At 32.2% G+C, this 27,055-nt stretch overlaps 1 protein-coding gene across 1 annotated transcript; it reads right to left on the bottom strand.

Annotated features, from left to right (window-relative positions):
* Positions 1-653: 653 nt before the first annotated feature.
* LOC146531350 (uncharacterized) lies at positions 654-26,205 on the bottom strand. Its single transcript, XM_085198241.1, has 6 exons — positions 26,016-26,205; positions 9,267-9,437; positions 5,599-5,743; positions 5,163-5,273; positions 2,091-5,083; positions 654-1,441 (listed from the first exon to the last, which is right to left on the bottom strand). Exons 2-6 carry the CDS (start codon positions 9,433-9,435, stop codon positions 1,155-1,157), a joined length of 3,705 nt encoding a protein of 1,234 aa, XP_085054367.1. The 5' UTR covers positions 9,436-9,437; positions 26,016-26,205; the 3' UTR covers positions 654-1,154.
* Positions 26,206-27,055: the final 850 nt, after the last annotated feature.

Raw genomic sequence — 27,055 nt, forward strand, 5'->3', positions numbered from 1 at the left:
AAATGATTTGAATAGAAGTCATTTTAAAATTCAAATTAAAATAGGTTATTTATGTGTTAACATAGAAGAGCGTATTGTTAAAGTTTGTTTACATATTTTTTTTCAGCTACACGCTGTATCCCGCATGTAGTAGGGTAAGTAGAAGGAGCTCCCCACCTCAACACTAGAGGGAACAAATTAAAATATAAAGTATTTCATTTCCTCGAGTGGAAATCGAACCCACCACCACGTTTACAGTCACGCGCCTGTGGCTCTGCACTACAACTGGCCTAAACTCTAAAATATTCCATTGATGCATTTCCTATTGAAATCGGTAGCAATAAACATTACCTTTAAAATCTAATTTAGCATATTGAAATTCAATTAACGTCGAAAGTTGAAATAGTTCCAGTTCAAAACATATAGAAACTCTCTAAGTTAAATATGTGATTCGATAAGGTATCAAATTTTCCAAGTCGGAAATTACGTGTATTCATTGTTGACATTTTGATTTATTATCATTAACATACCGTACGACCTTATTTCAGCAGTTTTTCTAGTGTTCCACAAAAGGTAACAACTCTTATGTTGTTAGTACCTTCATTTTAACCTACTTTTGTTTAAAATGGTGACACAATTGTTGTTTATGTTATATTAAAAGAAAAAAAACACAATTTATTTGTAAAAATATTTATTGTTTATACATATTTACATAGTAATTTCCCATTTTCATTATACATTGATGAATGTTGTTCTTTTAAAATTGATTTACCACATATTACACATGTAGGCTAAAATAAAGTTATTAATAAAATTAATTTGAATGTAATTTTGAAATGTTTTTTTAAATAAAAATAATATAACATAGGGATGCAATCAGGTAAATTTATGAACAAAAATAATGAAGTCATAAATATATATAATTTCTACAAAGTTATTAAACGCAATATACAAGCTATAATTTCAAAATACGACGTATAAAAATTTAGTTCAGTAGCTTACAGATACATCACTAGTACTAGTAATTTATATACATTTAATTATAATTGAATAAATTGCACGTGTCCCACAATTGTTCTATAAATAAATTAATAATCGATTTCGACATTTAGAATAGAAATTAATTATTAACAAAATTTACATCTTAAATTCGTCTAGTTTTATTAATATATTTATCATCTAAGAGCTATAGTCCAAAAGGTTAACGTTAATGTGTATACGACGTTCGTGTAATTAGGTTGTGCGTCACTAGAGAGCGCACTCGCGTGGCACTCAGCTTCGTCCGCCCGAAGTTGTAATAGAGGAACTCTCCGTCCCAGAGGATCTTTACAAGTGGCACTCCGGACAGCCCTCCTCAGCTCAGCACCGGCTTCATTTTCTTGCAGCCACCGCCTCAACCAAGCCCCGAGCCACGCCAACTCACACTCACACCGTAGGGGGTTCCCCGTCAGAATTAAACCTCCTAAATAATGACAACGAAACATACGTATTTATAATTCAAACGCAATTTGCCAGCGGAAAATTTGGGAGTCCATTAAGAATTAAAACTCATTACAAAGATGATGCTAAAGTAGAAGGTTGTTAGATCCTTATAAAGTATGTATAAAGTATAATACCCGCGTGAGCTTCAGTTTCTACAAACATAATATTTTTATGCCCAGCGACTTCCTGCTTCAGGTACGAGTAGTTCTTGTAAGCTTCTTTAATTTTTTTTATAAATTAGTAAGAACTAATATAAAGAAATGCTATAATGCATAATATAAAAAAAAAAGAAATAACTATGCATGTTAGGCTATCATACATTTTTATCATAGCATTTTTTTAGGCCAGTCATGGCGCAGGGGCACCAAATGTGACTGTAAAATCGACTGGTTGAGGAAATAAAATATTTATTTACATTTATATTTTCATTTTTTCGCTCTGACGTTGAGGCAAAGCGCAGCGTTGAGTTCCGCCACTCAACACACAATGCCTTCAGAACTCGGCAGAAAGTAGGGAATGGTGTGTCTTAACCCTAGGTTCCCTCTGCCTACCCTGCTGTGTATGGGATACAACTTTCATAACATATATTAAATAATAATACTACACTATACGATATTACTATAATATACCTGAAAGCAATTTAGTTGCTACGTGACTCCAGCTTGTGAAATTGGGGTAGAAGACTGCTGGGTCAAGCCTCGATATTTGATTGTAGCTGACGTCGATGCCTAATTGAGGAACTTGTGAGAGATGTTTCATAAATGCCGCTGGTAGTTTAGTTATCGAGGTTTCGCTTATACGAATAAATATTTCTTGTCTATTCTTAAATGGTTCAAATGCGTCATCTAATATTCTTTTTAATTTATCCCCTCTTATTTCCACATATCGTAATCTTCTTGATTCTATTCCGTGCAACTGTGCGTCCATGACTTCGTCATTCCAGTGTATTACCAACTTATGTAAGGAAGGGAGGCAGGAAGTGATATTAGCTAGACGGAACGTGGAGCGATTTATTGTAGACCAAGTTTGAACGTGTAACGATCGTAAAGATATCAAAGGACGGAAAGAATCCTGGTCGATCGCATCCAAGTATTGTAGTCCGTTTAAATTCAAATAAGATAAATTATTTAAGGATTTAAAACTATTTGGCGTTAATCTTATGATAGGATTGTAGGAAATATCTAGAATATTTAAATTCTTCATATGAATCCACATTTTTGGCACTAAAGAGGTAAAACGATTGTGGCTTAGATCTAAGTGGCGCAGGTTCACTAGACGCTTAACATCAGTCTCCTTAAAACTGCTAATGTAATTTGAAGTAAGATTGAGACTCGTCAAATTTGTTAAGGGTAGATAAGGCACTGATTTTAAACTTAAATTTGCAAGATTCAACTGCCTCAAGTTGGGAAGGTTATGAAACAATTCCTTAAAGTTTGCTTTAATAGAGTTAAAGCTGAGGTCCAATAGTCGCAGAGCTCCGAGACTTGAAAATGTGTTATCGGATAAAACTGTCAATAAGTTGTGCCCCAAGTTCAAGTTTGATAAGAACTGTGTATTGCGAAATATGTTACTATCCAAATATTCTATTCTATTGTTTGACAGGTCGAGGTACCGTAATGTAAAACCGATCTGGGAGAGCGCCGTTACTGGGAACAATGAAATCTCATTAAAACTTAAGTCTAAATGTTCGATAACTGTATTTTTAAATACATCCCTCGGAAGAAGCCTTAAATTATTGTGGTCCATTTTTAAATATCTTAGTTTACGTAAATTATAAAATTGCTCCACCGACAATTGATATATAGTGTTAAATGAAAGATCTAGTATTTGTAAGGACATTAAATCTGTAAAAGATTTTCTTTTTATAATGCTTATGCTATTTCTGTGCAAATCTAATATTTCTAAATGAACTGACTGCCCAAATGCCTCACCTGAAACGTGAGTTAATTTATTATGGGATAAAATAATTTGTCTTACCGTCGATTCAATTGCAAGAAAAAACATATTTGGCACCTCATGGAAATTATTGTATGACCCATCAAAAATATTTATGGAAATTGAAATGTCTCCTTCTATATTCTGTATGTTATTTTTGCTAATATTAAGTGTAAATGTTGTATAGGAATTTGACACGTTATAAAAGGAGTAAAGCGATAAATGTGTTAAGTTGTTTCCTTGGAGCTCTAATATTTCAAGTTTCGGTAAATTAACAAATGTTTCCACTTCTATGGAATTGATTAAGTTCCCGGCAAGAGATAAATATCTTAAGTTAGGCAAGTTTATAAAGCTGTTCTTAGTCAAGTTATTGATACGGTTGTAAGATAAATCTAAGTTTCTTAACTCGGGTACATGTGAAAATGTCTGAGCCTGTATAGAACTCAGAAAATTATAAGAAATTCTTAAATTGTTTAAGGACAAAGAAATGTTGGAATACGCAACATCGACAGTGATTTCTACAATTCTATTGTAATCTAAATTTAAATATTTTAAGTTGGGAAATAATGAAATTTCCGACAATTTTAGAATATGAAAATCATTATTATCAAAAGATAACCAACTAAGATTTTCTAACCCGTCATCCATTTCAAATGGAAAATAACTACTAAATATAGTTGCAGACGATTCCAACACGTGCAAAGATCCCGTCAAGTTAGAAAAAGATTGTGGGTGTATATAGTAAAGGTCGTTAAAACTCAAGTTAATCTCTTTTACGGGCATGCTTACAGGAAAAACGTTTTTATATATTTGAGCTATCCTGTTGCCTTTTAGATTGAGGGTGCCAAGAGAATAGGACCATTCCCGGAATTCATTTGGCAACAAATTAGATATCCTGTTGTAACTTAAGTCGAGATATCTAATAGAACCGGGCTCGAGAGTTTGGAGTGCAGAGGGGAGCGAAGTTAAAAAGTTCCCGGCCAGCGATAACGTCTGTATTCGGCTCGGAAGTGAGGGCGATTCTTCCAATTGATTGTAAGCCAGAGATAAATGTCGCAGTCGGACGACCTGCGCCAAACTGTCCGGTAAATGTGTCAATTTGTTGTGCTCCACTTCCAAATGCTCTAGAGAATTTTTAAGCGATATAAATACATCTCGGTATATTGAATTTAGTTTGTTATACGATAGAGACAATCTTTCTATTCTGTTATTTGTATATAATAACCGAGGTACTACTGTTAATTCATTTAAATCTAAAATTATTTGCCTAATTTGCATTTCACGAAATATGAGTATCTCAGATGTGTCGTTGATGTTATTATTACTTAAATCTAATTTTTCTAATTTCTTTGTTTTATTATTGAGACTAGTGGTATTAACGTCGAACCAAATGGAATTATGCCTCATGTGTAACATTTGTAATCTGGGAAGGTTAAAAACTAAATCGCAGGAAATTTCATGAAGGAAATTGTTTGAAAGTTTTAAAACTGTTAGCGAGGTTGGTAAGGAATCAGAGTTAATTGAACGAAGATAATTTCCTTCTAAATCCAGTTGCAAAAGGTGACTCAAAGATGTAAGTGCTTGAGATTTCAATTGAGTTATTTGATTATTGCTCAGCGACAAACTCGTCAGTGTGCTTTCCAAGTGTTGCCATCTGGTGTCCGGGCTCACTTCCGCTATATAGTTGCTAGAACAAATATATGAATTAAAAATAAAATAAATAAAAGCTATGTATGTATATAACACATACTGAATTATAAACTTACTTTTGCAAGTTCAACCAATTAAGAACTTTTAAATCTTTTAGGCCTTGTTCGGGGATTTCGGTAAATTCGTTGTACCCAAGATCTAATGAAGCTAAAGTATTAGCCATAGAACTGAAACAAAATAACCGTAATAAATGTTTCGTCTTCTTCAGCTTCACGTTGCATCCTGTATATAGTAGGGTAGGCAGAGGGAACCTAGTGCTAAGACACTCTGCGTATTGAGTAGCGAAACTCAACGATGTGCGTTGCTACTCAATTTTCCAGAACGAAGAAATAAAGATAATAATTATTTAATTTTATCTAGTGGGAATCGAAGCTTCAACTGTCGCGGTTAACAATCGACTGGCACAACTGGTTTCTGTAATAATATAGTAAAAATATTTTACATTATTAAAAAAGATATATTTTAATATATAATTAAATTATTATTCTTTACCTAAACGCATGTGACTCGATATAATGCAACCTGTTTGCAACGAGGACCAGAGTTTGCAGCCGGAGCCCGTCCAGCGCACTTTCTGATATTACTTCAAGATTGGACATACTTATGTCCAAATGTTGCAACTCTATTCGTGGCCATTCTGAAAATAAATTTCTTTTCAAATAAAATATATTGTGCAAATTCTATTTTTGTACCTGACTGAGAGAGGTTTAAAGAATATTGCTTTGTTGGAAATGCTTGGGTATCTCACTTGGCGGTAGTGACAGGGTGAATTTTAATTTCCACTTACTCGACTACGTAAAAGAATGTACGTTTGTAAGTATATATGTGGGTATATTTGTAGATTTGTATATTTTTGTTCTTATGTGGCGTTGTAAGACTAAACAAGTTTCCTAATTTTGCTTATTAATTTATACGTCTACGTATTCGTAATACTAAAGATTTACCGTAACAGAGGCCAAACAATCAGAGGCCAGTCTTAACGCAGAGGCTGTAAAATCAACTGGTTGTGGGTTCAATCCTCACTCGAGAAGATGAAATATTTATTTAAATTTATATTCCCATTTCTTCGCTCTGCTATCGAGGCAAAGCGCGACGTTGAGTTCTGCCACTCAACACTCAACACGCTTTGGGAGTCTACCCTGCTGTGGGCCCTCCCACAGCAGGGTAGACTCCATGAATACATGAAGCTGATTTGATTTAATTTTGAAAATCAGACGGCATATAGTTTGCCAATATTTATTTTTCGCAAATATGCCGAAAAAAAAATTTTAACGAACAAATATATCAAATGGTCGGTATATCAGTGAATAGGTGTATCATAGACGGATTAACAGACAGGCCCGAATCTTTAATCCATCAATTTTTTCTCACAAGCCCTGTAAATTTTAAATGGGTTCCGGCAGTTTTCCATTCATTCCCTTTTTTTTTCTTTTTTTTTATGTATTGACAAAAAAATCGTTTTTAATATGAATGGCGTTATTGAATGAAGTTGTTTAGTATTACATTCGATTGAATGAGAATATGATATACTCGTATATGTCTTTTTTTAATTGGAAGAAACGAGTTTTTTTATTTTCATACAAAATACGAAATAATAATTAAGAAATTTAGCTAACAGCATACATTATTGTTCAAAAATATTACTATTAACATTTTCACTTTTGAGAGTATGTGAGTTATAAAAGTTGTAGAAGTGAAAATGATATGAATCTGTGAAGTACTAGTGAAAAAACTCGAGATCTAAACTCTCTGCTTACGCAGAGAGAGAGAGAGAGAATTTAGATGCAGAAAAAAATATGGAAGATGCTTAAAAAAAAAGCAGGTTATCTAATAAACTACGGCTACCTACTTTACGTATACATCTATACTTAATATAATAAAGCGGAAGAGTTTGTTTGTTTGTTTGTTTGTTTGTTTGTTTGTTTGTTTGTTTGAACGCTAAGATCTCTGGATCTACTGATCCGATTTTCATTGTTTTTGTTTTATATGAAAGCTGCATTCTTCAGAAGTGCTATAGGCTATATAACATTACATTACACATATATACTAATATATTTTAAAGTACATTCTAATTTGACATGCAATTTATTCTGCCATGTTAATAACAACCGTCGTTGCTACGCGACCGCTACCGCGACGTTTTGATATTCATCCTTATGAAAATAAATATAATAGTCACTTTTAGCATTTTATCTAGATTGAAATTATAGTTTACTGTATAACATACTAATAAATAATTAAGGAGATGTCACTGATTCCAAATGACCTAGCCTACGGGCGGCACAGTATGACCGACGCGAACGGGCAGATGACGTTGACGGTTTTATAAATTTTCATACATTTTCGAACTTTATTTGTTGTTTATAATTAATTTAAAATACACTTTGATTCTCTTCTTATTTTATTTGATATTGCCCGCTAAAATTATCCTACTTAATAGAGAGAAATGTTTAGTTATTTCGTAGAGTCGATATCTATGTACGCACGTACGGAAAACTTTAGGTACTTTTTCTAATATAAAGAATACCTATCCTTTAGTTACTTTTAATCCTTTTGTTAGTTCATTTCAATAACTCAGATAATTTTTTTAATAATGTGTATCTACTTATTATTCTTTTTGATTATTTGAGCTTATATTTTCTTACTAATTCTATTGAGAATTGAAAATAATTTCATGAATATATTTAATAAATATTCTTATAGTTGAAGCAGGCGTAGCCGCGTCCGGGTCCACTAGTATATAATATTTTATAATAGCCATTCGAAATTCAAATATAAAAGCAATATTGCATAAAATATAAGATAGCTAGGAGTTGTTTAACAACTTCTACTTAATACAAATATTTTGCTAAAAATAGTCTTCTTGGGAAATATGGGCAAGTTCTGTGGAAGTCTAAGAATATATCTACATTGATAAATAAAACTTGAATAGTAAAGACTTCTTATATATTTTTTCTTTTATATAAAAAGTATAATTTTAACATGATGTACAATAAAAATTTTTTCAGTTACCTATAATATATTAGACATATTATAAAGAATTGGTAGTTTTCTTTCTTATGCATTTTAAAAATTTGTATTATTTAATTATTTATTATTTGTTATATTATTTGTAAGTGTTTATAAATTCCGTTTTACAATAAAATATAATCATAAATAAATCTATAATCATAACCGACGCCTTTAAAAATTAATTAAAATAACATAGGTAATAATTTCAATTCTATAATCAAGAATATTATTTAAATAAACACTAAGCAATTATAAATGATACATTAATTATAATAGTAAATAATAAACCGCTATCCGACCAATGAATAGATTTCATACAAAATAGTATTTATATTTTCATTCAAATTACAGTTTATGAACTTAATAATGATGTATCGATATATTTCTATACTCGTAATTATTAGTTATTTAAATAATTGTAACACGAAAACATTTTTCCATAGCCTTTTGATATTTTTTAAAACGAAATATGTATTTAGTATTTCATTATTTAAAAATTGTAGGATTTTATTTATATAAAACAAAACTGAATAGGCTATTTTTCATAGGGAGAATAGGTTAGATATTACAATAATAACCTTCCCCAGTTTTGACGTTTTGACGTCTGTCAAAAAATTGCTGATCACAAAGTAGAGCGGAACAATAAGATGAAAAGAGTCTTTAAAAAAATTTTCATCTTACGGTGTACATAAATATGCGTTATTTTTGCTTTCCACACTTAACGAGATATGAAAAGGGTCTATCTAATGTTAAAATATGATATTCTCCTATTTTATCAATCACTGTAAAAGTACATTTTTATGTATAAGCTGGAATATTTCCAGATATTATAATGCTAGCGTACAAGTGTAAATGTGGGTAGGTTTGGGTGAAAAAAACAATAAAATCAGTGGAATTGTGTCAAACGGGAACAGTTGCTTGTAGACGGAAGCCCTGATTGGAAGGTATCTAGTGTGTAGTGTTGTTATTGAGTGATATATGTCATTTATTGTAATCACGTGAAACCTCTATCCGAGTACGTTGGAAACATTTAGACGGTATGTATTTTTATCGTATTTATTTTAAAAACGTTAACCGCTTCCATTTTCTAACAATAAATTATTTCTGCTTTCCGTGCTACGAGTGAATAAGCTTTTTTTATTATTTACCTGGAAACCTATGCAGAGGTACAGCGGTGCACGACATATGAGCTATACGGCAGGAACAGAGGGGGCTTCCGGAACAAGGCTCCAGGCGCTCTGGTGCGAGTGCCCCCACGAGCAGGCACGCCAGCGCCGTCCGCAGCGCTTGCCGCGCCGTCCCATCTCCCAACACCATCACTAAAACAGAAATATCAATTTAAATTCAAATTTATAGAGAAAATATTATATATTTGTTTTCTTCACGGTGTAGCTCGCATTTGGCAAAGTAGATAAATGGAACCTGGTGTTAAAACACTCTGTTCCTTTTAAACCACTTTCAGTCCACGCCTTTCGCCTGTGTTAAGTGGGGGAACTCAACGCCACGGTTTTGCGTCGTTATCGGCTTGGAAATCGAACTCACAAAGGGTCGCGTTTACAGTCGCAAGCTTGTTTGTGCCCCTGCACTACGACTGACTTCAAAATTATTTTTCTTTATTTTTATTGGTATCACACAATGAGTTATTACTAAGTGACAAATTCTATAACTGACCTCGCTGACAGATCTGACTGACTGACAGATCTGGAGATAAATCTTGAGATAAGTTTCCAACTATTTAAATAAAATTATATTAATTGCTTTCACAGAGTGCAATAAAGAGTATGTATATAAATTATTTTGACAGACTAAGAACAAAGTAAGAAGTGAGTTCCTAGAAGGATTCCGTTTGTTTTCTTTTAATGTAATAATAATAATTGTAAAGATCCAATAGATGCAATATAAACCAATAAACAGAACAGTTTCATATTTATTCAGTTATTCATGCGTGATAAATTAATTTTACGCAAATTAGTGGTTTCAAATCATACGTCCACAAATTTGTATAGCTCTGCTACAGTTCTTTCAGTATATCATTATATACGAGTACATAGTTTTTTTATTAGCTTCCCGCTGTATCCCGCATATAACAGGGTAAGCAGAGGGAACTTGCAACCTAGCAGCGTCGGCAGAGAAACTTCTGGGAGTAAGAGTGTAATTACACTTTGTTTCCCACTTTTTTTGCATCTATAAAGTATTATTATTATTATTTATTTAATATTTTTAGTTTTTTTGCTCTGGCACTAAGGCAAAAGCTCAGTTGAGTGCATTCAACATGCAATGCCTCGAAAAATTTGGCGGAAAGTGGGGAACGGAGAGACTTAACACTACGTTTTCTCTGCCTACTCTGCTGTTCGCAGGATAGAGCGTACAACTACGGAAGCTACGGAAGATACTTTATAGAATACTAGTGGACCCGGACGCGGCTACGCCTGCTTGAACTATAAGAATATTTTCGCGTCGATCATACTCATACTATGTCGCCCGAAGGCTAGGTTATTTCGAATCAGTGACATCTCCTTAATTATTTATTAGAATCTTATACAGTAAACGTAACGTAAACGTTGCGTAGCGACGCGACTGTTGTTATTGACATGGCAGAATAAATTGCATGTCAAATTAGAAAATACTTTAAAATATATTAGTTTATATGTGTAATGTAATGTTATATAGCCTATAGCACTTCTGAAGAATGCAGCTTTCATACAAAACAAAAACAATGTAAATCGGACCAGTAGATCCAGAGATCTTAGCGTTCAAACAAACAAACAAACAAACAAACAAACTCTTCCGCTTTATTATCCTACTAGTGGACCCGGACGCGGCTACGCCTGCTTCAACTATAAGAATATTTATTAAATATATTCATGAAATTATTTTCAATTTTCATTAGAATTAGTAAGGAAATATAGGCCTTAATAATTAAAAAGAATAATAAGTAGATACATATTATTAGAAAAAATTATCTGAGTTATTGAAATGAACCAACAAAAGGATTAAAAGTAACTAAAAGATAGGTATTTCTTAATATTAGGAAAAGTACCTAAAGTATTCCGTGCGTGCGTACATAGATATCGATTCTACGAAATAATTAAACATTTCTCTCTATTAAATAGGATAATTTTAGCGGGCTATATCAAATAAAATAAGAAGAGAACCAAAGTGTAGTTTAAATTAATTATAAACAGCAAATAATTACATAAACATTTACAATAGTTTGAAAATGTATGAAAATTTATAAAACCGTCAACGTCATCTGCCCGTTCGCGTCGGTCATACTATGCCGCCCGTAGGCTAGGTCATTTGGAATCAGTGACATCTCATCAATTATTTATTAGAATGTTATACAGTAAACTATAATTTCAATCTAGATGAAATGCCAAAAGTGACTATTATATTTATTTTCATAAGGATCAATATCAAAATGTCGCGGTAACGGTTGCGTAGCGACGCGACGGTTGTTATTAACATGGCAGAATAAATTGCATGTCAAATTAGAAAGTACTTTAAAATATATTAGTTTATATGTATAATGTAATGTTATATAGCCTATAGCACTTCTGAAGAATGCAGCTTTCATACAAAACAAAAACAATGTAAATCGGACCAGTAGATCCAGAGATCGTAGCGTTCAAACAAACAAACAAACAAACAAACAAACAAACAAACTCTTCCGCTTTATTATATTAGTATAGATATCTTATAAAACAAAGTCGCTTTTTGTGTCTGTCTGAACTTTCTAACTCTTCTTCTTCTAAACCACCCAACGGATTTTTATGCGGTTTTCACCATTAGGTCGAGTATTTCTCAGGGAAGGTTTATATATAGTTTATTATTTGTACATTCTTATGTAAATTAACATAAATACGATAAATGTGTATAAAGTCCTACCCGCTGAGACACTTAGGCGCATGCGCTGCTTTAATGGTAAATACTACATGAAAAAAATGTATTGCAGTATTGTTCCTCTTAATAAGATCTACAAAAAAGTCCGCGAGAGCATATTCGTATCTTTTAAGAATAACGTGTAGTGATCATATTTCTGTCTAAAAATAGTAATTTCAATATATTTTTTATTGTGAGGGATATTTCTCCATAATGGTATTAATCCTTATCCTTTAAAATACTTTATTAAATTTCTACGTTAAACGAAGATAAAATTTGCTTTTTAAACTATTTCGAAATTGGGAATAGTTTTAGAGAAAAACGCATTTAATTATTGACACATCACGCCGTTCACACATCAGCTGTATCGAGTCAAGTTTCACTTATCCCTTACTCTCAGCATATAAATAAGTATATTAGTTACGTTGGCCATTTAATGTAGATCAAAACTGTCTTTTCTGTTTTTCATTTTAATAAGTACTTTAGAAGTTGTTACAATATCAAAAAATCCTTGCTGCGAAACGCGCCTCGCGACGTTATGCTTATACAAGCGAGTCCGCCGCGCCCGCCTGCCTTACACGCATCAGTGGTTCAGTGGTAGAATGCTCGCCTGCCACGCGGGCAGCCCGGGTTCAACTCCCGGCTGATGCATTCTATTTAATTTTCGTCACAGGCAGCCACGTAGTGCTTGCTTTTCATCAGGGACAGAATACCCTCTTCAGCACTAACCACAAGCTCGAAAAAAAAACCCGCCTGCCTTTATAGCAACGAAGATTTAGATGCGTTTATTATTTAATGTCATTTAACTATCTAAAAATAGTCATTTAAATATATTTTAATAAGTACTCGAAAAGATTAGTAGCACAGATTTAAAATTACGGTACCTACTAAAAAATCCTTGCCGAGTAAAACAATTGGAAAATCCTTATTGAAACTACGAAAATGCGGGTTGCATTAGGGTTTAATTAATTTTCACATTATCTTAAGTGCTTTGCAAACATACATTATATGAATAATCCAGTAGTAAAAGCGGGCGAAGCCGCAAGGGGGTCGCTAGTATTAGTATAGATTCAACAATCAATCCATTATATAATAATGTGTAAAAGTAGAAAATGCTTATAATTTAATAATTATATTATTTTAAACTTATTGAATAACTTTAAGTATGCTTGTTTGTTAATTAAAAACATATTGATACAAAGTTTCATCAGTCGTGGATATAAGATAATAAAATACCGGATATAATTAATTATTTATATAAAACACTATAAAGAAATAAAAGACCCTTGGTTAATCGAAACCTGGCAATGAGATAAAGTTCTATAAAAATAATATATTTTGCTTCTCTATAGTGAAATTGAAATTGCTTAACATTTGTTTATAATCAACTAATCGCTTATTCATTTTGATATATATACATATATCAAAATGAATAAGTAATTAGTTGAAAAACAATAAAAAAGAAGAAAGAAAATGATGAAAAAGTGAGTGGTAAGAGAAATAGGGGCAGACCTCGGTTCACCTTCGATAACACAGTACCAAATACCCTGGAGGACAGCCACGTAAAAAGTTTGTCAATTTTTATAAGTTGTACTTCCCATTGACCTATAATCCTGAAATTGGTACGGAACCCTCAGTGGGCGAGTTCGACTCGCACTTAACTGGTTTTTTAATCATCATTACTTTTGTTACAAAGAAATACAACTGTAGAGTGCAAATAGAAAACTAAAAGACGGCATAAACTTAAACGTAAGCAGTAGGAAAGCTATTCCAAGAAAAGAGTTAGTATAAGAAACAGAAATGACTAGGGCGTACAAACTAGAACAACGGAATATTTCAAGAAATAAAGAGCAGTAAGGGACAGCACTGGCGTGCAAATGTAAACGTTGTGGGTTCGATTTCCGCTCGAAGAAATGAAATATTTGGTATTTTCATTTTCTCGCTCTGGTAACGAAACAACACGCGGCGTTTAGTTCCGCCACTTAACACGCAATTCTCCCAGAATTTAGCGGAAAGTAGGAAACAGTATTGTCTTAATAAGAATGGAATGTTTTAAGACAAGGTTCCCACGTTCCCTTTGCATACAAGTGAATCTAAATAAAAGAAATATTTAAAATTAGCAAGTAGAAATGTCAAGTTATTTACATCGCAAAAGATAAATAGCTCTTCATTCACAATTTCACAATAAAAATTATATTATTGTCATTACCTTCATTTACAAAACAGTTTTGTTTACATTCCGCTCGTTTGTGCTCGTTTGAATTGTTTTATGTATGTAACGATTTTTTATACGTCAGTAGCTCTTTGAGTTAAATGAGCTTTGAAACTTTAGAAATAAAGGCTTTATAAAGAAAGATCCTAATTATAATTGGTTAATCTAGTTATTTAATGGTAATTGGTATGGCACTGTTATAAGAAAATAGAAAATAATGGAAAGACGCGACGGTTAAGAATTCGATCTCTACTTTAAAGAGTAAATTATTATTTATTCATTATTAATAATTTCGGCGTTGTATTCCGCCATTTAATACGAAATGGATCGAAAATTTGGTGGAAGGTGGGGAATGGAGTTTCTTAATACATGGTAGGCAGGGTAGAGTAGGTTCTATCTGCCTACCCTGCTGCCTTCCCGGCCACAGACCAGACCAGACTAGAGAGAACCTAGTGTTCAGACACTACCTCTTTCACCTTCCGCGTGAAGCTAAAAAAACATTTTAAATACAAATTGAAATTAATACGAAAAAAATTTGAAATATAAACACCAAATGTCTTTCATAATACATAGTGCTCCAACGTCCCAGGTCGTTAAAATTACATAAAACAAATTGAGCCATTTCTAGCCTTCGGCAATCTTTGCTCTAATATAATATGGACTCCAGACGGTCTACATCTCCAGCCCGATACCCTATATTAGGTATTAACAGCAGAATTCGTTAGCTGGTCTGGGATATATAAATTTGAATAAGAAATTGAAGCACATTTAGAGCAGTCGTAGCCATTTTAAATTCGTTCGTAGTTTAGTTCGTACTAAATATAGACAGATAGATATATCTAATTTTAGATCGACGTTTGCATATTCCAAATGTATGAAATTAGATAGATATCATTTGCATTAGTTAAATGCTTTGAGTCTTATTTCTGTCCAGCATATATATATAGAAGGATGAACACGTGTATAAACGCATCAGGTTGTGTGTTCGATTCTTCATTTCATTCTTTTGTTGAGTTCACAATTCAGTGGAAAATGGAGAACGGAAGTGTCTCAATGGTAACGGAATATCTTAACGACCTAGCGTGGGAACCTATACCCAGGTTTCTTCTACCGGCAAGCTAAAAAAAGAAGAATAACGGTAGAGATCTGAAATTTAAAATTAATGCCAAAACCGTAACCACATGTTAAATCGAAATATCCAATAAAATGTTGCTATATGCAATATCAAAGCGGTCTCTTCAATCTATTGGAACAATCTGGGATTGGTTGCAATATGCGGCTAGAAATGTGAAATTATGGTAATATATTCATGACATCATGTTGTCTATGGTTACTAAATTATTATATATATATATATATAATGCTAGTTTAAATCTAAATTATAATAAAACATTTAATTTACTTAATATTTTCTTGGAGGAGGCAGAGGGAACCTAGTGTTAAGAAACCTCGTTCTCCACTTTCCGCCAAATTTTTCGAGGCATAGTGTGATGAGTGAAGGAACTCATAGCGGACTTTGCCTTGTTGACAGAATTAAGAAATAACCTCAACCCTCTACGTCAGGAAGAGCTAAGCTATAATGTCTTGTCTGATTTTTCTCTATTAAGACATTAACTGAAACGACTACTGTTACAATTATCTTTATCAGTATGAATAATAATATTAGATACTAGTATATTTGTGTTAAAGGTAGCAATATTTACTTAAAATCGCAAAGTATCAATTATTTATATATAAGTTTATCTACGGTTAAAGTTAAAAATATACTTTACAAATAAAGAACTGTGCCGTAAATTTCTCTTTAGAATTCCGCGCATATCCAATAAAATTATTTACCCTGCCAAAATCCAGGCCCGTGCACTAATTAAAATTCCTATCAGAAAAACTTTATATACGTTTACTTTTCATCGATAGGCTTTTATAATGTTTTGAAGTAGCTATGGCCTATCAATTTTTTAGATATCCATACATTTTTGATTATACCAAAATTAATTATTCTAACATAAGAAATCTCTGTTAATTAATGAGAATGCTTCGCTGAAATTGCTAGCCCTATACCTATGAAGTTTTTTTTGCAGAGTCAGCAGAGAACTTAAGAATCTAGTGTTAAAACACTCCGTTACCCACTTTCCGTTGAATTCTTCAAACATTATGTGAATGATGGCAGTCAACGCCAAAGTGAAAAAAGGAAAATAATAAATATTTCATTCCACCGAGTGGGAATCGAAACCACAACCTCCGCATTTACAGTCACACACTTGTTTTCCTATGCCTCTACGGCATGAAAAGTTAGTTAAAGTTATATAAATGCAAGACCTTATTTTTCATAATCAGATAACGAAAATATTCCTTTAGTTCAAAAATATGGAATATACGGTGAAATATTTTTAATTGTAACATTTTTTTATTATTTATTTATGTTTATAGGGATGTAATTGTTTAGGAACACTTTCACCAGTAACAGAAAATAAAAAAAATATATAGTCATTCCCTCAGAAGAGTTCGGGGGTATAACCATCGCATCTATAATTACTACTGTTCTAGGATAGTTCTCAATTATTATAATATAAGAGTAACCTAACAAATTAGGGGGACTAGTGAATAAATTAAAAACCTGTGGTCAAAGTTCAACTAGGTTGCCGCCTGAACTACTTCGAAAGCTCCGTTAATAAAGTAGAACTGTCTGAACGAGGTCATCATCCATCGCTGTCAGTCCACAACTTTCCTCAGCCGGCGGTACGTTTCTAAACAATTATTATTATAAGTTGGATTACATGAAATCGTGCTTAGACTTTAGAATAACACCAACGTTTAGCGTTTCAATTTGAATTGTGATATTTGAAATGTTCGTTATTTTAAATATTACATTAATATATCTAATATTAATTATATTATAAATATATTAATTATAAATATATATAATATATTAATTATATATTAATTATAAATTTATCAATATTACTTTAGGAGGCCAGTTATGTTGCAGGGGCCATAAGTGTAGGTTCGATTCCCACTTGAGGAAATGAAATATTTAATATTCATTTCCTAGCTCTGGAACTGTGGCGAAGCGCGACGTTGAGTTCCGCCACAGAGGACGGAGAGTCTTAACACTTCGTTCTGTCTGCCTATCCTGCTATCTGCGGGTTACAGCGTGAACCTATAAATTATATAATATTGATCATATTCTATACAGAATATGATTTTAACATGTAGAATACACAATTATTTTAATAATCACGATTTAGATAGTAATACAAATATATTATAATCAAATATTATAAGCTAGTATATTGAGGCTTAACTGTTTGATTTACGTCTTGTATCTATACTACGTATAATAATATATTATGTATGTCAACCTGATTTTATGTTAATATAGCGGCTAGTAATTTTCACTTAAAAATAAAGTAATGTTAATTTATTTGTTTAGGTTCACGCTGTATCCCGCATTTAACGGGGTAGGCAGAGGGAGTCAAGTGTAAATACACTCTGTTCCTCACTTTCGGTCGAATTTTTGAAGCATTGTGCTTTTTCCTCGGTATCAGAGTGAAAAAATGGAAATATTAATAAATAATAATTCATTTTACTGAGTGAGAATCGAACCCTCGACCCCTTGTGCGAAGGGCTCTATATAATAAATATTAAAGTATTTGTTAATGTATCTAGCATGTTAGAGTAGGCTCAGATAATTTAGTAAGACTCTGTTCTCTACTTTTCACCGTTATAAACATTGCGTGTTGAGTAGAGGAACTCAAGATCGTGTTTCGTATTACCTAAGTAAGACCAAATGCGTTAATTCATAAACTTACTATATTATCTTTTCTTCCGTTTTTCTTAGAAATAAATTAAGGAATTTTAGTTAAGGATCACATTACTTCATGTTCATTATTTATAAAATAATTATTTACAGTGAGGAAACTTTTCTTTTCAAAACATTGAAGAAAAACCGGAAGTAGACTTCGTAAGTTTTCCTCTGGGAGCTTTATCAAAGGGAAAATGCCGCACGACCTTTATTAAAAGGCTACCTAATTATAAATTCATTATTATTTATAAAACTTTTCCACTTTCCGTATTGCTACTTAACTTTTTTGTTCTTTAGTGAAAACTTGCTCCTAGTAAATTACGAGTTGTAAACTGACTTATGCTCGATTATAATTAGGTATCTTTTGGACTTTATAGAGAAGTGTTTGGTTCATTATAGTATAAAAGAGTGTTAAAAAAATAGAAGGATGATGTAAAAAAATAATTCTATCTCCCGTTTCACGATGTATCCTGCACACCGTAGGCAGAGGGAACCTAATATTAAGATAGTTCCTTCCCTCTTTTCCGGTGAATTTTCAAGGTATTTGTCAAATTTTTGGTAAATCCTATATCTTATAAAACAAAGTCGCTTTTCGTGTCTGTCTGAACTTTCTAACTCTTCTTCTTCTAAACCACCCAACGGATTTTTATGCGGTTTTCACCATTAGGTCGAGTATTTTTCAGGGAAGGTTTATATATAGTTTATTATTTGTACATTCTTATGTAAATTAACATAAATACGATAAATGTGTCTAAAGTCCTACCCGTTGAGACATTTTCGCGCATGCGCTGCTTTAATGGTAAGTACTTCATGAAAATAATGTACTGGAGTATTGTTCCTCTTAATAAGATCTACAAAAAAGTCCGCGACAGCATATTTTTATCTTTTAAGAATAACGTGTAGTGATCATATTTCTGTCTAAAAATAGTAATTTCAATATATTTTTTATTGTGAGGGATATTTTTCCATAATGGTATTAATCCTTATCCTTTAAAATACTTTATTAATTTTCTACGTTAAACGAAGATAAAATTTGCTTTTTACAATATTTCGAAATTGCGAATAGTATTAGAGAAAAACGCATTTAATTGTTGACACATCCCGCCGTTGACACATCAGCTGTGCCGACTCAAGTTTCACTTATCCCTTACTCTCAGCATATAAATAAGTATATTAGTTACGTTGGTCATTTAATGTAGATCAAAACTGTCTTTTACTGTTTTTCATTTTAATAAGTACTTTAGAAATTGTTACAATATCAAAACATCCTTGCTGCGAAACGCGCCCCGCGACGTTTTGCTTATGCAAGCGCGTCATGAGCAGTCATCGGTGGTTCAGTGGTAGAATGCTCGCCTGCCACGCGGGCCCGGGTTCGATTCCCGGCCAATGCATTCTATTTAATTTTCCTCACAGGCAGCCACGTAGTGCTTGCTTTTCATCAGGGACAGAATACCCTCTTCAGCATTAACCATAAGCACGAAAAAAAAAACCCGCCTGCCTCTATAGCAACGAAGATTTAGATGCGTTTGCACGTATTGGATAATTGGAGTTGAATGTATTATTTCAGCGCGATATATTTAGTTTCATATTTTTTGTAGTAGTTATTAGTAGGTAGGTTTTTGTTTATAATTTCTTCCGTTTAAAAATAGTCATTTAAATATATTTTAATACGTACTTGAAAAGATTAGTAGCACAGATTTAAAATTACGGTACCTACTAAAAAATCCTTGCTGTGTAAAACGATTGGAAAAACCTTATTGAAACTACGAAAATGCGGGTTGCATTAGAGTTTAATTATTTTCACATTATCTTAAGTGCTTTGCAAACATACATTATATGAATAATCCAGTAGTAAAAGCGGGCGAAGCCGCAAGGGGGTCGCTAGTAAATAATAAGTCATTGTCTGCGAGTAGAAAAAGAACCCATAACCGTCGCGTTACAGTTACACGCTTTAGTCCTTACGCCACGACGGCTCCTATATAATCTTTTAATCTTAATGGGCCAACGAAAATATGTGAAAAACAAGATTTATACTGACCTGTTAACACTGTTGCTTATTTCTCTAGAAAGTTGTTTGGAAAAATATTTTGCGATAAATTGCTATGAACATATTCTGTTTACATAAAAATAATTATCGATCCATACCTATATTATAAATTCGAAAGTAACTCTGTCTGTCTGTTTGTCTGTCTTTTACGCAATAAGGGCCAAATCGCTAATTTAATTGTGATAAAATTCTCATATAGAGATACTTGAGGGTCTCGGGATGAACATAGGATACTTTTTTTTTCTCATATTTGTAATATTTTCGATATATGCTAATATATTAAAATATTTATTAATTTGACATGCAATTTATTCCGCCATGTTAAAAACAACCGTCGTTGCTAAGCAACGATTTGCAAAGTTTGTTGTTAGAAAACGTCACCCACGTAGAAAATGTCTCTATTGAAAACTGAAAATAATTTCATAAATATATTTAATAAATATTCGTATAGATCAAGCGGGCGTAGCTGCGTTCGGGTCCACTAGATGGTTATACATTCAGAAAAACTGAAGAGACAGACAGACTGACTGACTATAAAATAGAAATAAAAATATTCTATGCACGCGTGAGAAAACAATAGTATCATTGATATAGGACCAGCGTAACTAGACCCATTGACTGTGAGTAGAAATTCTACATAGAGAAATATATGTATTTGTTTTATATATGTTTCTCTTGTATGGTTCGCGATATTGGCAACCCAGCACGCAGTATTTATATAACCGTCGGTCTACCTCCTAAAATGTAATTTTAACATTTAGGTAGGTATAGTGCAAATTAAAATGAATAATATTAAAAAAGTCCTATCTTTTTAAATGCACAATAAGTTTTCATTTCTGAAATTGAAATATTCAATTTCATTAAGTAATATAAGCACGCTCAAAAATAGCTTAGTGTGTTACGTACTAAATTCTTTTTTTTTATTTTCATGTTATCTACACTTTTATACCATTCGAAAGCCTAAAATAAATATAGAATTGACCTTTATTTTACTATTTCTTGACTATTGTCCGGAATATAAATCATTTTCGATATTGCAAAAGCTTTCTCATAATACATATATGTATACCTACTCGTCGTTTTCTACAGACGTTTTTGTCTCTCCTTAGACTACGACAGGTAGTGGGTTCGATTCCTTTTCGAGAAAATAAAGTATTTAATATTTTCATTTGTTATAGGTCTAGTCTTCCTTTGCCCACTCTGGATACAGTGTAAAGCTGAAAAAAAAAATTATACAACTACGATCAACAAAAGGCACGTAAGTAGAGTAACGTGAAAGCTTAGTTAAACAACCTAAATATTCGCGTTAAAAACCCAATTTCGAACTTGTATGAAATTTAATTTCGTCGGTGTAATTATATTCCTTTTAACCAAAGGTTAATTAAAATTTGGACTTGGAGAACCGCGTAAGAGAAAAAGTACAAAAAATAATCGAGCCAGAGAAAAATTTATGGATGAAGCCAACCATAAGCGGGGTGCTTACGATAAAAAAGTGAGAAAAATTATGTTAACGCACCTGAAGCATTAACGGGTTCTGTGGGGGTTTTATTTACCGAGTTTTAGTAATAAATTGTGAAATAGAAATAGAAATTTACCCGACTAGATTAGAAAAATATTATTTATATTTATACTTGTGGGCTGGTTTATTGCTATTGAGTGTAACTGACTTAGAAAATTGCTTTTCCCCGCGTAGTTCATGTAATTCAATATTTATATTTCATAAATAAATGTGAGTGTAGACCAGGAATATATGGTTATTTTTTGCGTAAAGCTGTATTCTATATACATCAGGGAAGGCAGAGGGAACCTAGTGTGGGGAACCCCATTTTCCGCCAAATTTTGGAGGTATTGTGTGTTGAGTGACTGAATTCAACGCCACAATGGAAATATTAAATATTTTATTTCCTCTTTGGAAATCGAACCCCCAACCTATCGTGTATACCCATAAAACCCATTAAATATAATCCTACATCATTATACTAAAGAATACTCCGATGAGATCAAGGATAGCCTTTATAGGTTAACCTATTTTCTTTAACAAACCGTAAAGCAGACAGAGATTTCTTGTATAAAAACCCTCTTATTTTTTCCCACAGTAGTGAAAAGTAAAAAGAAAAAAAGAAAAAATGTAATGACGCAAGCTGTTAATTTTCAAGCTTACAGTCCACAGAGCTTTTTGAACGCTGACAGAACTTTTGTATGAAAAGGACGCGTATTTGTCTCTACGTTTTGTAATTACGATATAATTTCATACAAATAAAAGTACTTTTGTAAAGCTCAATTAATATTGCAAAGATGTTTTTGCTTGTTTTTGGTGTAATTTGCGACGGTCGGTCCTATAACTTTAGAGCGGCACCGCCTCGGGCGATACGTGGAGCGAGATGTAAAAGGCAAACATCCATCTTATAAATACAGCTATAGAAATTTGTTCTTTCATTTCTTTTCGTTTCGTTTCGTTTCATTTCATTTCCATTTTAAGTTACTTTTGTTTCATTTATTATATACTATGTTAAATATTGGAGTGTTGATGAATTATAAATAAGAGTATAATATTAATATCTTTAATGCTATTTATACTAGCGGTTCGCTCGCAGCTTCGTTCGCTTTTCCTTTTTTTTATATTATAGCCAAAGCATCAAATGTTTTTTAATAAAATTTCTGTGTTAATTTACTGACGTGATCTACATTCACTTATATTTCCCATACATATCTAAAAACAGAAACACCAATACAGTATATTGATAATGTTACTATAATTATTTTGTATTTCTTCAGTCTAAAGAGGCGGAAATGGCGCAGGGTGCAAGGGTTTGACGCGACGGTTAAGAGTTCGATCCCCACTCGGCGGAATGAATTATTATTTATTAACATTTTCATTTCTTCGTTCTGGCCCAAAGACAAAAGCCCGACATTGAATTCCGCTACTCAACACGCAATATCTTCAAAAATTCAGCGGAAAATGAGAAGTATTTTAATATTAGGTGCCTTCCTGCTATGTGAGGGATACAGCGTGATTTATTTGAATTATTATGACTTCGATCGTGTTTTCACGTGATAAAAGAAAGGCTTTGTTTATTTGCCTGAAATGCAAGCTACGTCGGTGCCAAATTCCGTCCATTTCACTTAAGTGCTCGTGTCGTAAAAATAGTAGAAAAAGTTACAGGAAGGGTTACTCTTGGATTTATAATACTTTGGAGCAGAATACATTAAAAGAATATTGTGAAATGTGGTCGTGTCTATTTGAAAATGAATCTATTGAGAATCTAATACAAGAGAAATAATTTTTTCAGTTTTAAATGTAAAATGTTATAGAAAATACATTTAAAAAATATATATAAAAACGCTCTTCCGACAGGTCCAAGCTATTAATTCTTTTTATTTTTTTTTCAACTTCACGCTGTATCCCGCATGCAGCAGGATAGGCATAGGGAGTAGTGTTAAGACACTCAGCTCCGCTCTTTCCACCTTGTTACCAGCGAAGAAATGAAAATATAAAAAAATACAATTAATTCCCCGAATGGAAATTGAACTGACAACGTTCGCATTTATAGTCACTCGCTTGTACCACTGCGGCATGACGGTCTGAGAATATTATAAATACAAATATTAAAGTTGAAAAGTTATATAGCCATAATCCTAATACATAACAAAGTATTTTGCAAAGAGAATAAAAGTAAATAATTAATGTTATTCATTAACCTTTTCAAAGTTTCTTACTATTTTAAGCTCATAAAATGTAAAAGTTCAAAATTATAATTAAAATGTTTCAAAGAAATATTTACAACGTGTTTTTCATACTGAGTCGTAGTGATCGTTAGCTCTAAACATTTTATCTTCAGCTTTACATTATTCCACATAGAAGAGAAAGAAGAGAAAACCTAGCGTTAAGATTCTCCGTTCTCCACTTTTTGCTGAAATTCGAAATATTACATGCTTTTCATCTTCAACTTTAGTCATAATCCCATATAGAAGAGAAAGTAGAGAAAACCTAGAGTTAATATTTTCCGTTCTCCACTTTTGGCTGGAATTCGAAATATTGCGTGCTGAGTGGTAGAGAGGTAAAACAAAGTGATTTAACACTTAGCTAGATAAATGTTTGAGGCGTATTATAAATAATAATATATGAGAATTTTCTTCAACAAGTACCTACGAGCTACCTCGTATTATATAAGCCTATATGCTACAGCTACCTTCAGAATTTTATTTTTGTTTAGTGGCAGTATTGGAGAAGAATAACGATTTAAGACAAAGAATTCTCAAGATAGTGAAGAGATTTTAATTAACCTAGAAAATGTCAAAGTTCAAAGATGGACAGATTAAAAGCTTGATGACTCCTCCAGTACAAAGAAACAAAGGGTACGATACTCGTTATAGTTCATACTTTGTTTTCCGTTCACTATGTAGATGTGGACAAGGTGTCTTTTGTTAAGTTAAGGTATCTTTTGTTAAGTTGAGGTATCTTTTGTTAAGTTAAGGTATCTTTTGTTAAGTTGAGTTCACCAATCACATATATGTGCTAATTATGTTATAGTTACACTCAGAGACGTCAATTAAGGTGTAAATAGAAATCATTAATTTTCGATATGTATTGATTAATCTTTATTAATCAGGCTAGTGCCTGAGGCTATTCGTGGAGCAGGGGCGTGCGACTGTAAATTCAACAGGCTTGGGTTCGATTCCTATTGGAGGACGTGAAATATTTTATATTTTCATTTCCTCACTCTGTTGAAGAGGCAAATCGAGGCGTTGAGTTCTTTACATCACTTAACACGCAATGTGTTAAACACCAAGTGCTTGACACAAGGTTCCCATTATCAACCTTGCTTACCAGACACAGCACCAACGCCACGACGGCTTACAAAAGTGAAAAATATATTAAATTTTTATATGATGTTCTTTTTAAATAGTTTTTTTATCAAAAGGTTTTTTTATAAAGCTAAAACTGACATTTCAACCTTAAATATGTAGCTTAAGCCCACAAACGATGCAAAAATGATCCGCAAGATAAAAATAAGGTAAAATTTCCAGACCAGAATTTAATAACGTAACTCACAGACCTAGTGTTGCAATTTACGTCTGTATTATGCCTTTATTATGTACAGCCAGTAGTCTGGAAGAAATTCGTTCTTAAAAGCAATATAAATTGCATATAAATCATGTTTTATTTTTTACCGTAAATATTTTTAATAATTTAAATTAAATTGTTTCATATTTTCATTAAACTTTGATATTTAACATAAAACATTTAAATATTGTTGAAAAATATTATTTATTTGAATTTATTGATTATTCTATATGTATAATTTATATATTTATACTAGATAAAAAAATAGAATTTATTTTATTAATTGCGTTTGGTAAAAATCTTTATTTATGTGATAAATTAAGTTGGGGCTGTCTTAGCGTAGAGGCACATTCATTCGACTGTAAAGGCGATGGTTGTGGGTTCGATTCCCACTCGGTGGAAAGAAATATTTAATATTTTCATTTCCTCGCAAAGAGGCAAAACGCGGCGTTCAGTTAAGCGACTCAACACAAAATGCTTCAAGGCTCCACGTAAAATGAGACATTAGGTTCCCAGGTTCCCTTTTATCCTTGCTACGCTTTGGGATTACAATTGTAGTGTAATAAATTAGATAATATACTCTTATAAAATGAATACTATTTTATTTCTATTTATTGGAAACTGGCAATTGTTGTCAATTTAAAAATATTGAATACTTCACATTTTAACATTATTAAATAAGTCATATTATTTAAAATAAAAATAAAATACGAAACTTTTTTTATTTAAATAATTATATTGACGGCAGGTTTAATACAAGAAAGTGCATCTATAATTATATACATTTTTTAATATGTATAGTTTTTTTTTACGTTTTAACATTTAAAAAAGAAATACCTTATACTATAAAATATATATAATTTAAATTACACAAAAAAACAATACTTACGAATTATATTATAAATCACATAATCACAATCAAACAAATCCTCGATAAACGTAATTTCTTATATATATAATTTGAAACTTCATTAGTCACTTTCAGTATAATTCACTATGAACCGTGTACGGAGGAACATTTTAGGAGGACACCTCGCACGACCTCTCACGTAGGGAGTTGGGTACAGACTGGATGCGTCCCCGAGGCTGCCTACGATTCTCGGCTTACAGCCGTGATCCACCTGAAACGCTCAAAATGTATACGTATTTACATAGCTTAAAGAATTTTGGGTGAAATTTTACTTGTAAGCTGTTGAGTTAGTTTAAAATATTATAAAATCGGGTGTAAAATTTACTAAATTTAATTATAGAGGGTGTGGATATGAATATTTTTATTAATATTTGCATTTCTTCGCTCTTTGGCGTTTAGTGTCGCCACTCAACACGTAATGCCTCGAAAATTCGACGGAAAGTGGGAAACGGAGTATTACTGGGTTCCCTCTGTCCCCTGATATATGCGAGATACAGTGCAATATAAAAAAAATAAGTAATTAAGTTTTGTATTTATTTAATGTAAAAATTTTATATATTTTTTATCATCCAGATAGTAATAATTTAATTATACATGATTGGGACTTGCGTGTTGCGTGACGGAACTCAACGCTGTACTTTATCATACAGTTTATCAAATGCTTGGTATTAGATAATTGTGTAATAACGGTGGGTTTTTATTATTTTTTATAAATATAATATGTACTTTTGTATCATGTATTACTTTATTATGAAAATATTATTCCATACTAATGAAAATACTATTGCTTATAATATTAATTATTTCATTTGCAAATTATAAGTCTAATGAAAAAAAAAAAATTATTGAAAGTTCAATTTTGTTGTTATCCTTCTTTGGTATGAGATTTTAAAACAAGCAGCTTCACGTATTTTCCCGCATAAACCCCCTTTTGCTCACTTTCTGCCCAATTTTCGAGACATTACGTCTTAAAGCTGCGCCTGCAAAGCGGGAATTTGAAAATAAATTAAATATAATTA

The sequence above is a fragment of the Heliconius melpomene genome, chromosome 15, assembly GCF_056956725.1.
Source record: "Heliconius melpomene rosina isolate 202511_hmr_F chromosome 15, ASM5695672v1, whole genome shotgun sequence".
NCBI classification, from domain to species: Eukaryota; Metazoa; Arthropoda; class Insecta; order Lepidoptera; family Nymphalidae; genus Heliconius; species Heliconius melpomene.